Source organism: Balaenoptera physalus (genome assembly GCF_965194825.1).
Source record: "Balaenoptera physalus genome assembly, chromosome: X".
NCBI lineage: Eukaryota > Metazoa > Chordata > Mammalia > Artiodactyla > Balaenopteridae > Balaenoptera > Balaenoptera physalus.
The window spans coordinates 51515068-51529596 of record NC_138903.1 but is presented as its reverse complement, the minus strand read 5'-3'; the positions used below and the strand labels follow the sequence as shown (position 1 = coordinate 51529596).

Genomic DNA, 14529 nt, shown 5'->3' with positions numbered 1-14529 from the left:
GAGATCCAGAGCAAGGGAGAGAAAGATGAAGTTGGCAGAGATCTGGGGAGAGGCTAAAAGGATAGTTAAATGGAGGTCTATGCATGAGTGAGGGGCCAGAGGAGAGGGACACGGAGGAAGGAGGAATTCTAAGACGAAAGACTGACAGAGGGAGTGAGAATACAGAAAACAAGATATGGGGAGTGGGGTCCATGAGAGATGGGAAGACCCAAGGAAAAATAGGACTTCTGGCAATTTCCAAATTGCCCTCCCTAGCTCTGTGCACAAAGGAGGTGGCAACAGTCAAAGAAACCAGATGGATTGGAGCTTCCCTAGAAGGACATTTTGACAGGAATGTCTCAAGAGTTAAGCAGGAGCCAAGTTTATACCTAAAAGGCTTTTATAATATCAGGGAGTTCATGCCACACCTGCTGAGCAGAACCCCAACCCTCAGCCTAAACACACTAACATGGCACTCCATAAACAGGCGCCTGTGGGCAGCCACCTCATATTTTCCAGAGGACCCAAGAGCAGTAAATCTCAGACCTGAAGGCCTTGGTTCCCTTCCCCTACACTGAATAAACGATTCTTGTGGGGAACGGGTCAGTGGGGTGCTCAGAACTTAAGAGATGTGCCACCTTGCATTTGGATAGCATTTTATCCAGAAAAATGGAAACTTGCTAAACCCAGGTACAGCACTCTCCTCACTGTTCTTCCTCCTCCTGGACTATACCTGGCCTCCTTACAGAGGAGGGGCATCAGAGGATTGAGCTTAATGTTTCTCTGCCGGGCATGGGGAATACTTGACTGTCCATGCTTCTCTCAGCAGTTGCCTGAAACCACAGGTGGCTCCACCCAGTGCTTCACCAGATGGAGGTCTGCTGCCTCCAGAAGCCCCATTCTGGCTATATCCCGACAAAGCCAGTGGCTACTGACCTTTCATAGGTACCTCCTGACCAGTCTTGCCCACTTCACGCACACGGGGAGCTGTGATGGAAATTTTCGCAGCTCTATTTCCAGGTGAGATAGATGGCATGCGCAGTTGGGCGGGGAGTTGTGACTTTGTATAACTAAGTCCTTCGACTGTATGGTGCCACATAGGTGGTTGGTGGGGAGAGGGTGTGGTAACCCCCAATAAATTCCCTCAGAGATACAATGTCCCAACACATGGGTCTTTGTCCTTCTTTCCTTTCCCTGGTCCAGCTGTGGAAGTTTCCTTCAAAACCCTCTATCTGGTTTTCCCGCTCCACACTTCACTGAAATATACCCCTACCCTCAAAGAAACAGTTCTGGTGACTCCCCACTGCCCAGGCTTCCTTAACTCCAGGCATAGCAGGGAGAGGGGGAGGCAGGGGGCTTCCAGGAGTTGAAAGAAGTTGGTAATTCCAGTTCATTCTCTCCACCCAACACGGCCTGAAGCTGTTTGCCTCAAGAATTACACAAGGCAAGCCCACCTCACCAGAACAGGGATAAGTTTTCTTTCATACATCACATAATTCAGGCTAGCAAACACCTGCAGGCCACTCATGGGCCAATTTCAGCCCGCTGTCATATTTTGCTTGATCGTCATGTTTTCATCATTCTCCATTTTAAAATTAGCTACTTAGACATTTGGGGGATTTCACATTTCAAAAATCCACATTTCTGGCTTACCTGAAAAAATAAAAACAAAAACAATAGACCAAGGATTAGGGCCCACATTCCAACAAGGATACAAGCAGCTGGCTCTGAGGAAGGGCTCAGCCATTTTAGACTCAGAATGCTCTCTCAAGGGGGCCACACCCCCAGTTGGCCTGCTTCACTCTAACAAAATGCCCAGTTGTCTCCTGGAGGCACTTGCATTGGTAGTTTTGGGGCTAAGCCCAGGGAAAATTGCCTAGCCCCCCTTTGGCTTACTTTAACTCCATTTGCTTTTTAATTTATTTGCTCTATCTTCGTCTCACCAATACTTACTTCAGGTGGTCTCTCTGCCAGGCAGTCTTCTAGACACAGGTCCTTATGATATGGTTATAAACAAAAGAAACAAATAAATAATCTTATCTTCATGGAACATTCATATTAGTGTGGGAGACGGACAGTAGCCAAGAGACAATAAGTAAAATATAAAGTATTTTCAAAGTGATAAGTCTTAAGAAGGAAAAAATAAAGCAAAGAACAGGGGGACTGAAATTCCAGGGAGGAGGCTGAAGAGTGGGCCTCACTGAGAGCCTGGTTTTTGAGTAAAGACCTGAGGGCAATGAGAGAACTGGCCCTGTGGCTGTCTGGGGAAGGAGCATTCCAGGTAGCGGGACAGCAAGTGCTGAGGTCCCAAGGCAGGAGTAAGCCTGGCATGTTCAAGGAACACTGAGGATACCAGCATGGCTGGAGCTGAGTGAGCAAGGTAGAGAATATCAGGAAGTGAGTTCAGAGAGGTGATGGGGATCTGGGAGAAACAGATAGCTTGGAGCTGAGTGAGCAAGGTAGAGAATTTCAGGAAGTGAGTTCAGAGAGGTGATGGGGATCTGGGAGAAGCAGATAGCTTGGAGCCTCGGAGGGCCTAGAATGGAATTTGACTTTTACACTGTGTGTGATGGGGAGCCATTCGAGTATTTTCAGCAGAAGCATAACATGATTTGTCTCATATTTTAACAGGATCACTGGAGACTCTGGAGTATAGTCTGTAATGGGGTACAAAGATGGAAAACAGGAGATCAATTCGGGACTATTCCAATAATCCAGGTAACAGATATGATGGTTTAAACCAGTCTGGCAGCAGTGAGTGCAATGTGAAATTGGTGTAGTTCTGGCTATATTTTGCAGTGTGTCTTGCCTGATTTGTCTTTAGACAAGATATTTGGTGGAAGAGAGGTGTCAGTGACAATGCTAGGCTTGCTAATATCCTTGAGACACACAATTTCCCAAATGAAAAAACAGATGAAGAATTTGGGCTCTTCCTTCCTTAGACTGAGTGTATAATTCTGATGAAGTGAGAATGAGAAACTGACCAAGAAAACCTGTATACATTCCTACTGTTGCTTCACCTCCTTGGAATGTTCCCTTCTCCTTCTATTGGAACCAGGTAAGAACTAAATGTTGCTATCATGATAACAGCAGAAGGTACCCCAAACAGAGTTTATCATGGGTTTAAATCAGTTAGTAAAGACTTTAACATAATTAGCTATTTAAAAGGAGGCTGGTTTGGGGCAGGTCTTAAACTTTCTTATTTGTATAGATGCATATACTAATGTAGAAGTGTTTTAGGTGCATTGCCTAGATCACATTCCATCCCCCTTCCCCAAGCCCAAATGATATTGTCCTTTCTGAGTTAAAATGGAGGTAGGTATGATATTAGTGATTAATTATCAGTTATGGGATCACACAATCAGTCTTGGTTTGGGCATGCATTACATTTAAAGGAATATTGTCAGATTCTCCCAACCCTTTCCCCCAGGAAACAACTACAAAGTGCTGCTTTGGAATGGCAAAAGTTTCCTTTCATGTCTTAGAGATGACAGTACATCCCCCAATGACCCAGGTCCTGTATTTATCTTGAAGAAGTAAGGCCAGGTCATGGCATACCTATAATGGTTGTTCCTTCCCTTCCAGATTGAAATTGTGCCACAGATCATCATAATGTTTTGGTTGAGGTCCCCAAAGACCAATAATTAAAGCCTTTTTTCTCCGTGCAAGTTTGTAACCACTTGAGAGACAGGCAAAATAATGACACAAATGGAGGTCAAAATATCTCCTTTATAATTGACAAAAGATGGCTTGGAGGACATACTTAGCTCTCAGGACACAAGTACTTCCTCATATTTCACCCAGTCACAGGCAAAGTTGGATATAACTACAGGTGCCACTGGCTCACAGAGTTTTCTCTATGTTTTAAATAAATTAGATTGTGCCTAAAAGAGATAAATACAAAAGAGAACTCAAAAGTTTTCTGACATGTCCAACCTCTTAATCTCACCAATTAAAGAAGTCACTGGGAGATATGAAGCCAGGGGAATGAGGGTCCTAGTTGACAACCACTATACATAGTACTTGGTAGAAGAAACAAAATGAAACCTCTTTTTTAAAAATAATTTTTATTTTTATTTTATTTTCAAAAAATATTTCATTTTATTGAAGCATATAATTGGCATATAACTTACTTAGTTTCAAGTGTGCAATATAATGATTTGATTTTGTATATATTACAAAATGATTACAGTAGTCTAGTTAATATCCATCACCATTCATAGTTACTATTTTTTTCTTGTGATGAGAATTTTTTTTTTATTCTATTTATTTATTTATTTATTTTGGCTGTGTTGGGTCTTCGTTTCTGTGCGAGGGCTTTCTCTAGTTGCAGAGAGCGGGGGCCACTCTTCATCACGGTGCGTGGGCCTCTCACTATCGCGACCTCTCTTGTTGCGGAGCACGGGCTTCAGACGCTCAGACTCAGTAGTTGTGGCTCACGGGCCCAGTTGCTCCATGGCATGTGGGATCTTCCCAGACCAGGGCTCGAACCCGTGTCCCCTGCATTGGCAGGCAGACTCCCAACCACCGTGCCACCAGGGAAGCCCGTGATGAGAATTTTTAAGCTCTACTCTCTTAGCAGCTTTCAATATGCAACACAGTATTATTAATTATAGTCACCTTGCTGTACATTATGTCTATATGACATTTATTTTATAACTGGAAGTTTGTACCTTTTGACCCCTTTCACCCATTTCACCCACCGTTTCTTACGTTGTGCAGTTAATATGTTGTACAACATACCTGGGCACAATTTGCAATGGGTTATAGTTTAAAGGATTAATATTTTCAGTGTGGTTTTATTGTCATCTTTTTTTTCGACATCTTTATTGGAATATAATTGCTTTACAATGGTGTGTTAGTTTCTGCTGTATCACAAAGTGAATAAGCTATATGTATACATATATCCCCATGTCCCCTCAAAATCAATTTGAGAGGATTCTGAAATAAGCCATGAACTGCCTAGTTCACTCATTAAAGAAAAAACTGTAGATATTGAAGAAGGGCCCTCATGAAGTGTGGGCATGACTCCTCTGACTCCCCTATAATCTTCTTGTATCCATCATGAAGGAAGAGAAGTACACTACTAGTTGACCAAAAGAGTGGCTAATAAACTCACTGGCTTAAAAAAAGAGTAAAATGTAGGTAGAGGGAAACTCTTTTACTAAATCACTTAAAAATTTTGGATAAAATATGACAGATTGGGCTTCCCTGGTGGTGCAGTGCTTAAGAATCCACCTGCCAATGCACAGGACACGGGTTCGAGCCCTGATCCGGGAAGGTGGCACATGCCGTGGAGCAACTAAGCCCGTGCACCACAACTACTGAGCCTGTGCTCTAGAGCCCTCGAGCCACAACTACTGAAGCCCGTGTGCCTAGAGCCCATGCTCTGCAACAAGAGAAGCCACCGCAATGAGAAGCCTGCTCACCGCAACGAAGAGTAGCCCCCGCTCACTGCAGCTAGAGAAAGCCCGTGCACAGCAACGAAGACCCAACACAGCCAAAAATAAATAAATAAAATAAATAAATTTATAAAAAAAATATGACAGGTCTCCTTTTAAATATATAGCTGAACTTTAAAGGTTGTGAGAAAAATCCCAAGGGGCCAACGATGAAGAAATAACTGAAAACAAAAGCAGTAAGCACATGACCTGATGCTTTGGCAGCTGGGGAGAGAAATGTGTTATCTCAGTGACTAAAGGATTTAGAATAGAAGATAAGGCCTTAAGTTGATTAAATTGGGTGTTGGGAATGAAGATTTCCTTGCTTTCCTTTCAAATCTCCACATAATAGCTGGAGTGATCTTTTAAAAATATAAATGAGATTATATCACCTTCCTGCTTAAAACTCTCCAAAGGCTTCCTATTGCAGTTGATATACAACCCGATCTTCTTGCTTTACCCTGCAAGCCCTAGATCATGCATTCTCAACCAGGAAGACATTGCCCCCAAAGGGGAGAAAATTGATCCTTGGTATGGGAGGTGAAAAAATCTTAGCTATTAGAATGGTTTGTGGTCTTCCAAAGCTCAAAATCTTATTCCTTAGAATTTAATTACTCTCACTGGGTTTTCTTAGATATAGCATGAGCAACATTGACATTGAGTACATAGAAATATACAAAATATATGCAAGATCAGTGTTACAAAATCCTAGCAAAAATAATGGCTGTGATTGGAGGGCTTTCAATTCATTGTTCATTCCTGAAGTCATATCTTGAGAAGTGACCTATGTGTGCCTATTGGCTGCCATTGAAGGCCTTTATATTTTGTCCTCTATGTCCTTGTATATGACTTGGGCTTTGAGAATTAAATAAAAATAGTATTTATTTAATTCTACAAAAGTTATTTAGCACATCATTTATTATGTCAAATGATGAAAAGAAAAAATGTCAGTGATATATGAATGAATATCTAGCAGCTAGTTAAAACTTATTTTCTCATATCAAGCAAAAGTTAAAAGTTGAATTCACTGAAAATAACTTTTAAGAAATTAAAAATTTCAGTTGTTTTGCTTTGGCTAGAAAAATAGGTTTTGAATTATTTAAAATATTTTGATTATACTGATATGTATATAAATTGCTAATTTGCAATTCGTAGATTTTATACATTATAATTTATATAAGTAAATAAATTCTATTAAAAGTCACTCAACAAATACAGTTGTTACATGTTAATAGTTTGTGAATTTTAAATTTAACTTCTATCTTCAAATTTCATTTATTCTTAACCCTACATAAGGCTTGCTATTTTTTATGTATGTGTGTATTTTTATGTATAAAGCACAGATGCACATACATTTATTAAACAGACTCTTTGCCATTTCAGATACTTTCCATTTCAAGTATTAGAAAACCCAGACTCAAATTGCTGTACCTATAAAGAAGTTTCTTATCTCATCACTTGGAGTCAGAACTAGGACTCCAGGAATGGTATGATCAGCAGCTAAATGAAATGATCAAAGGGCTCAGAGTATTCTCATTTCCTCCTCTGCCATATTCAATGTGTTGGCTTTGCCCTCAGGCTGGTTACACAGATTCCAAGGATAATATACAGAAATAGCATCGCCCTAAAGAAGAAAAGGAAACATCATTTTCTGTTTCCCTTAACAAATTTCTTTCAGAAGTACCCCAACGTATATCATCATGTTTAATTGGCCAAGATTAGATCATATGCCAAATGCTATGCCAATCACTTGCAGGGGGAATAACATTATCACAATTAGCTTAGAGTAACCTTTTAGAGTGGGATGAATATTGAGAAGTCAGCGGCCATGACCACCTACAGGTACGGAATGTGTCACTAGGACAGGAGTCTCCCTCTTTTGCTTAGCTTGGCTGTGATTTCTTCTCTGTGCTGCTTTGTCCTCTGTCTCCAGATGATGATAAGGTGAACAGAGCAGCTTGATCTTCTTATCCTCTCAGCTTAACTCACGTCCAGTGGACAAGATCACTTACTTCATACCCAGGAGTTTGTGCAAAATATCATTGTGCCTCATTGGCTCTGACTAGGTGGGGTGCCTAGTCTTAAAACAATCACTCTGACAGTATTTCAGTTCTCTGAAAGGGCAGACTTAAGTTGTTCCCAAGAGGAAAATGGGCACACTATTACCAGAAGAGGTGTGATTGAATGCTAGGCTGCAATACCAAGTGATGGTTCAATTCAATATATTTTGCTGCCCATCAACCATAGGAACCATTCTTGCCATTTATACATGTTCAAAAATGTCTCCATTGTGTTCTCTCATCAATTACCGATGAAATGTGAATTGCCACTATCTATTTGGAAAATATATTTGCAAGAATAACTGCTTTAAAAATTTTTAAGGCCATAGACTATTTACAATTTTTGAAATTTGAATAAATTGGAAAGAAAATATGTGACCTTTTGTGGTCTTCTTTTTTTCAACATATTTGTGAGATTCATTCAAGTTGTTGCATGTAGTTGTAGTTTGCTCATTCTCAATCCTGTATGATATTCCATTGTATGAATGAATATACTACAACATATGCAGTCCACTGTTGATGGAAATTTGGGTGATTTCCAGTTTGGAGCTATTACAAATAGTTGAACACATATTTTTCAATAAATATAGAGTTTTGGATTTTAGTGATAGGAGACTAAGCAGTTCAAAAATCTTTCTCATTAATTAAACAATCAAAGCTGGATGACATAGTAAAACAATAAACTCAAAGGTATCAGAAAACTAAGAAGATAGGAAATAATTACCCAGCCAAGATATAGGGGAGAACATGTCCAAGAGACAGTGAATTTGGTGGATGTTTTTCCCTTGAGGAAATGTAACCACTTTAGAGGGAACTGCTGAAAGGCTTAGAACAGGAGAGGTTATGACTTCTTGTTGAAGCTAAGGATACAGAAATTGGAGTCCAGAGCCCCGGTAAAACTCCTTCACTTTTGCTTGGGACTCCAAGGGTAAAATCCTAGGAATAAAAGTTTGCCAGAACTAAATAAACTCTCCCATGAACTAAAGCATACCTGTAATTTGCTATCCATAAAAAATTGTATGAACTTTTATTTGCATCAGCTCTAGATGTGAAATTCTTTTTTCACATTCGATATTAACATTTGTATACTTTGATCGTTGAATCAAAATTTTTTATTGATCTTCTCTCCCTTTTAGTAATTATTTTATTGTTTTAAGCTTAGCTTCTCTGTTAACATCTAACCCATCATCTGATTCAGATATTATGCATAACTATTAAACATTCAGGTTGTTCACTGGGTTTTGGTTTGTTCAGTTGCTTTTTCTTCTGTATTATTTTGCTGCATTTTGCATTTTAATAGATCTGTTGATATTAGAATAAATTCAGTGTAAAATTTTCCTCAAATTTTTAAAGAGTCATTCTAGCCTTCCTTAAAGAATACTTCTGCAACGAATTATAAAACCATCATTTTACCTAATTGTTTCTTATAAACTTATTTTTTTCTGAGGCTATCTTTTCTGACAAATAGATCAAATTATCAGTTATTGTGGAAACATAATCCCAATGTTCAATAATGGCAGAAAAGTTAAATTGTGGTCCCTGTAAAACTGAGTTTTATGGATCAAAGGCCATATATGCAGTAGGTACTCAATAAATATTTGATGAACGAATAAGAGAAATAATAGTTTTCAAAATATTTAGTATTCTTAGAAGATGCATACTCTATATGGAAAAAATCAGGGCATTAACTTGCCTATGCAAAATGATCCCAGTTTCATAAGAGCCTAGAAAAATGGCAAGACAAATAACGAGTATTAATATTTTGCTGGGGGCCCAAGGGAATGGGAGCTAGAATTGCAGTTGATTGTTTTCTTCCTATCAATTTTCTGAAATTTACACAGTGTTAACATTGTGGAAGGAATTCATTTGCAATAGAGTAAAAGTAAAAGAAAAAGAAAAGGGAGGAAATCCTTAAGAAGTAAAGTCCAGTAATGACCAGTAAGGAAAGATTACACAGAGATTGGGTCAAGATGGCAGACTGAGCACATTTCTCCCTCCCTACCACAAATTCCTGTAAATGACAGGAAAGGCATATTTATGTATAAAGAATAAATACATAAGGGCACTGAGAAAAAGAAAAAACAAATTCTTGGGAGGTGGAAAGCAGATGGAGCAGGGGCAATGACAGGGTGGAGGTGGAGGAGAGCACAGGAGCCAAAGGGCCCTGAAAAGGAGGGGGGGAGAGAGGAGGGGGCAATAGGGTGGAGGATTGTAGGCCCAGCTGCTCCAGATTTGGGAAAAGGGCGGGATCGGGAGACGAGGAGCACCACCCATGCTCAAAGCACTGGTGGGCTTGAGAGTTGCAGTGGGGCAGGCAGTGTTTGGCAGGAAGGGGAGGCCTCTCTCCTGGCAGGAAGCTGCGCTACGGAAAGAGGGAGGAGACTACTGCACCAGTAGCGGCTGGTGGGAGCCCCATGTGGCAGAGGGGCTGCCACCACCAAGGGGGAGGCGGAGGGCCCGAGAGCAGAGTGCTGAAGACACCGCCGCCATCCTCCTCGCCTGCTCCGGCGCCCTCCTAAACACGCTCCTCGCCCAAGGATCCTCCCCTTCCAGCTCTTGCAAACACCCGGCTCCTCGCCTGCGGATCCTTCTTGGACGCAGGCTCACCGCAAAGGAAGCTGCGAGGTGTCCGATTTGCACACGTGAAGCCCGAGATCCGGGGCGGTGGACGCCAGGCAAGGCAAGGCCATTGGTGGGCGCTGGGATGGAAAAGGGGGATGGGATGGACTCCTGCAGGAGATAAGGGGTGGAGGCGGGCGCCGGGGTGGGAGGGGGGAGTGCAATGTGCAGTAGGAAAGGGGAATAGCGTAAGGAATCAAGCAAGACATTGAAGGTGAGCACGGGGAGGCGAGGGCGCTGGGGGCCACGAAAGAGAGTGGGGGTGGACGGGGGCGTGTGGGTAGCAGACTGGGGTGTTCAGAGCAGGAGGACAGTGAGCGAGTGCATGCGGGTCAGGGCGGTGGAGGGATAGGGGTTTTGCAGGGGATTGAGAGTGGGCGCCAGTGGCGGGTGACGGAGGCTGGGGTCTCTGAACAAGGAGGTAGCCCGCCCCCTCCTGCAGGGTTCCTAACCCCAGGCAGCACCACTGCCGCTGCCGCCTTCTCCCGCAGCCTCAAGGAACCTAGAAGGGAGAGCACTTTCAGGCACACAGCCAGGATTTCCAGCATTGCTGCCAGGCTCATGGGGAAATTTTAGGCGCTGGCGCAGGGTACCTGGAGACGACGCTGTCGGGAGAACTTCACCTTATGGCATACTGAATGTTCCTCTCTTATCTTCTCTCCTCCTCCTCCTGCAGACATGAAAACCCCCAACTCGCAGGAGGCCGAAGGGCAACAAACCAGGGCAGTCGCAGGACGGGCCACTGGGTCTGCAAACATGACGAAGAGAAAAGCCTCCCAAAAGAAGCAGAGAGGCAGACCTTCGTCCCAGCCCCGCAGGAACATCGTGGGCTGCAGGATTTCACACGGATGGAAGGAAGGCGATGAGCCCATCACCCAGTGGAAAGGAACCGTTCTGGATCAGGTGCCTATAAATCCTTCTCTTTATCTGGTGAAATATGATGGAATTGACTGTGTCTATGGACTGGAACTTCACAGAGATGAAAGAGTTTTGTCTCTTAAAATTCTTTCCGACAGGGTGGCATCATCTCAAGTCAGTGATGCAAACCTTGCAAATACCATAATTGGTAAAGCTGTGGAACATATGTTTGAGGGTGAGCATGGTTCTAAGGATGAATGGAGAGGAATGGTCTTGGCCCAAGCACCTATCATGAAAGCCTGGTTTTATATTACCTATGAGAAAGATCCTGTCTTGTACATGTACCAGCTTCTAGATGATTATAAAGAAGGAGACCTCCGTATCATGCCAGAGTCCAGTGAGTCTCCTCCAGCAGAGAGGGAGCCAGGAGGAGTTGTAGATGGCCTGATAGGTAAACATGTGGAATATACCAAAGAAGATGGCTCCAAACGGATCGGCATGGTCATTCACCAAGTGGAAGCCAAACCCTCTGTGTATTTCATCAAGTTTGATGATGATTTCCATATCTATGTCTATGATTTGGTGAAAAAGTCCTAACTGTTAGGGTAAACTTTGCCACATTTGTGAAAACAAATGTGTACTTTGTAGACATGCAAAATAATGTTACTTTTCAGTGTATTGAAAGCTTTAGGGTCCCTGTTAATCCAACATCTTTGCCAGCATAACTGTTGTTTTGTCCTGAAAAATACAAATTTATGTGGCCATGACACGCTGTGTGTAAGGAATTTGTCATGTTGAAACGATTGGGTGTGTTTGGTGGATGGGGCATGAAAGGAAGGAACAGCTGTAAATTCAGGCTGTGAATAAAGTTCAGCTAGTATCATAATCAGTCATCTAAAAATGGAATAGGACTTAGCTGGTCTGGTCTAGGGAGGGGGGAGGAGAAGGAACTAGAGATGGGCTGTGGGGGAAGGGAGAAGGGGAGGTGGCTGCTTAGGAGGAGGTGGGGAGGGGTCAGAAATGGAGAGGCTCCCTAGCAGGAGGGATGACCTAAGAGGGGGAGGCACCCAACTGGGAGGGGGTGAAGAATAACAGAGGGAGAGTGAGATCTTGAGGCTTGGAGGAAAACAGACAGAATAAATTGAGTAGAGAGGGACACAAAGACGTTTAGAAGAGATCCAGAGCAAGGGAGAGAAAGATGAAGTTGGCAGAGATCTGGGGAGAGGCTAAAAGGATAGTTAAATGGAGGTCTATGCATGAGTGAGGGGCCAGAGGAGAGGGACACGGAGGAAGGAGGAATTCTAAGACGAAAGACTGACAGAGGGAGTGAGAATACAGAAAACAAGATATGGGGAGTGGGGTCCATGAGAGATGGGAAGACCCAAGGAAAAATAGGACTTCTGGCAATTTCCAAATTGCCCTCCCTAGCTCTGTGCACAAAGGAGGTGGCAACAGTCAAAGAAACCAGATGGATTGGAGCTTCCCTAGAAGGACATTTTGACAGGAATGTCTCAAGAGTTAAGCAGGAGCCAAGTTTATACCTAAAAGGCTTTTATAATATCAGGGAGTTCATGCCACACCTGCTGAGCAGAACCCCAACCCTCAGCCTAAACACACTAACATGGCACTCCATAAACAGGCGCCTGTGGGCAGCCACCTCATATTTTCCAGAGGACCCAAGAGCAGTAAATCTCAGACCTGAAGGCCTTGGTTCCCTTCCCCTACACTGAATAAACGATTCTTGTGGGGAACGGGTCAGTGGGGTGCTCAGAACTTAAGAGATGTGCCACCTTGCATTTGGATAGCATTTTATCCAGAAAAATGGAAACTTGCTAAACCCAGGTACAGCACTCTCCTCACTGTTCTTCCTCCTCCTGGACTATACCTGGCCTCCTTACAGAGGAGGGGCATCAGAGGATTGAGCTTAATGTTTCTCTGCCGGGCATGGGGAATACTTGACTGTCCATGCTTCTCTCAGCAGTTGCCTGAAACCACAGGTGGCTCCACCCAGTGCTTCACCAGATGGAGGTCTGCTGCCTCCAGAAGCCCCATTCTGGCTATATCCCGACAAAGCCAGTGGCTACTGACCTTTCATAGGTACCTCCTGACCAGTCTTGCCCACTTCACGCACACGGGGAGCTGTGATGGAAATTTTCGCAGCTCTATTTCCAGGTGAGATAGATGGCATGCGCAGTTGGGCGGGGAGTTGTGACTTTGTATAACTAAGTCCTTCGACTGTATGGTGCCACATAGGTGGTTGGTGGGGAGAGGGTGTGGTAACCCCCAATAAATTCCCTCAGAGATACAATGTCCCAACACATGGGTCTTTGTCCTTCTTTCCTTTCCCTGGTCCAGCTGTGGAAGTTTCCTTCAAAACCCTCTATCTGGTTTTCCCGCTCCACACTTCACTGAAATATACCCCTACCCTCAAAGAAACAGTTCTGGTGACTCCCCACTGCCCAGGCTTCCTTAACTCCAGGCATAGCAGGGAGAGGGGGAGGCAGGGGGCTTCCAGGAGTTGAAAGAAGTTGGTAATTCCAGTTCATTCTCTCCACCCAACACGGCCTGAAGCTGTTTGCCTCAAGAATTACACAAGGCAAGCCCACCTCACCAGAACAGGGATAAGTTTTCTTTCATACATCACATAATTCAGGCTAGCAAACACCTGCAGGCCACTCATGGGCCAATTTCAGCCCGCTGTCATATTTTGCTTGATCGTCATGTTTTCATCATTCTCCATTTTAAAATTAGCTACTTAGACATTTGGGGGATTTCACATTTCAAAAATCCACATTTCTGGCTTACCTGAAAAAATAAAAACAAAAACAATAGACCAAGGATTAGGGCCCACATTCCAACAAGGATACAAGCAGCTGGCTCTGAGGAAGGGCTCAGCCATTTTAGACTCAGAATGCTCTCTCAAGGGGGCCACACCCCCAGTTGGCCTGCTTCACTCTAACAAAATGCCCAGTTGTCTCCTGGAGGCACTTGCATTGGTAGTTTTGGGGCTAAGCCCAGGGAAAATTGCCTAGCCCCCCTTTGGCTTACTTTAACTCCATTTGCTTTTTAATTTATTTGCTCTATCTTCGTCTCACCAATACTTACTTCAGGTGGTCTCTCTGCCAGGCAGTCTTCTAGACACAGGTCCTTATGATATGGTTATAAACAAAAGAAACAAATAAATAATCTTATCTTCATGGAACATTCATATTAGTGTGGGAGACGGACAGTAGCCAAGAGACAATAAGTAAAATATAAAGTATTTTCAAAGTGATAAGTCTTAAGAAGGAAAAAATAAAGCAAAGAACAGGGGGACTGAAATTCCAGGGAGGAGGCTGAAGAGTGGGCCTCACTGAGAGCCTGGTTTTTGAGTAAAGACCTGAGGGCAATGAGAGAACTGGCCCTGTGGCTGTCTGGGGAAGGAGCATTCCAGGTAGCGGGACAGCAAGTGCTGAGGTCCCAAGGCAGGAGTAAGCCTGGCATGTTCAAGGAACACTGAGGATACCAGCATGGCTGGAGCTGAGTGAGCAAGGTAGAGAATATCAGGAAGTGAGTTCAGAGAGGTGATGGGG

General features: G+C 43.3%; 1 protein-coding gene across 3 annotated transcripts; it reads left to right on the top strand.

The window, feature by feature from the left end:
• Positions 1-2725: 2725 nt before the first annotated feature.
• On the top strand, positions 2726-11843 carry LOC309651870 (spindlin-2B). Of its 3 annotated transcripts, XM_082445024.1 has the most exons (3): positions 2726-3037; positions 6804-10160; positions 10776-11843. In XM_082445024.1, exon 3 carries the CDS (start codon positions 10778-10780, stop codon positions 11552-11554), a length of 777 nt encoding a protein of 258 aa, XP_082301150.1. In that variant the 5' UTR covers positions 2726-3037; positions 6804-10160; positions 10776-10777; the 3' UTR covers positions 11555-11843. The 3 variants fall into 3 exon arrangements, with proteins under 3 accessions (XP_082301150.1, XP_082301149.1, XP_082301151.1); XM_082445023.1 differs by having other exon boundaries at positions 2726-10160; XM_082445025.1 differs by lacking the exons at positions 2726-3037; positions 6804-10160 and adding an exon at positions 10265-10313.
• Positions 11844-14529: the final 2686 nt, after the last annotated feature.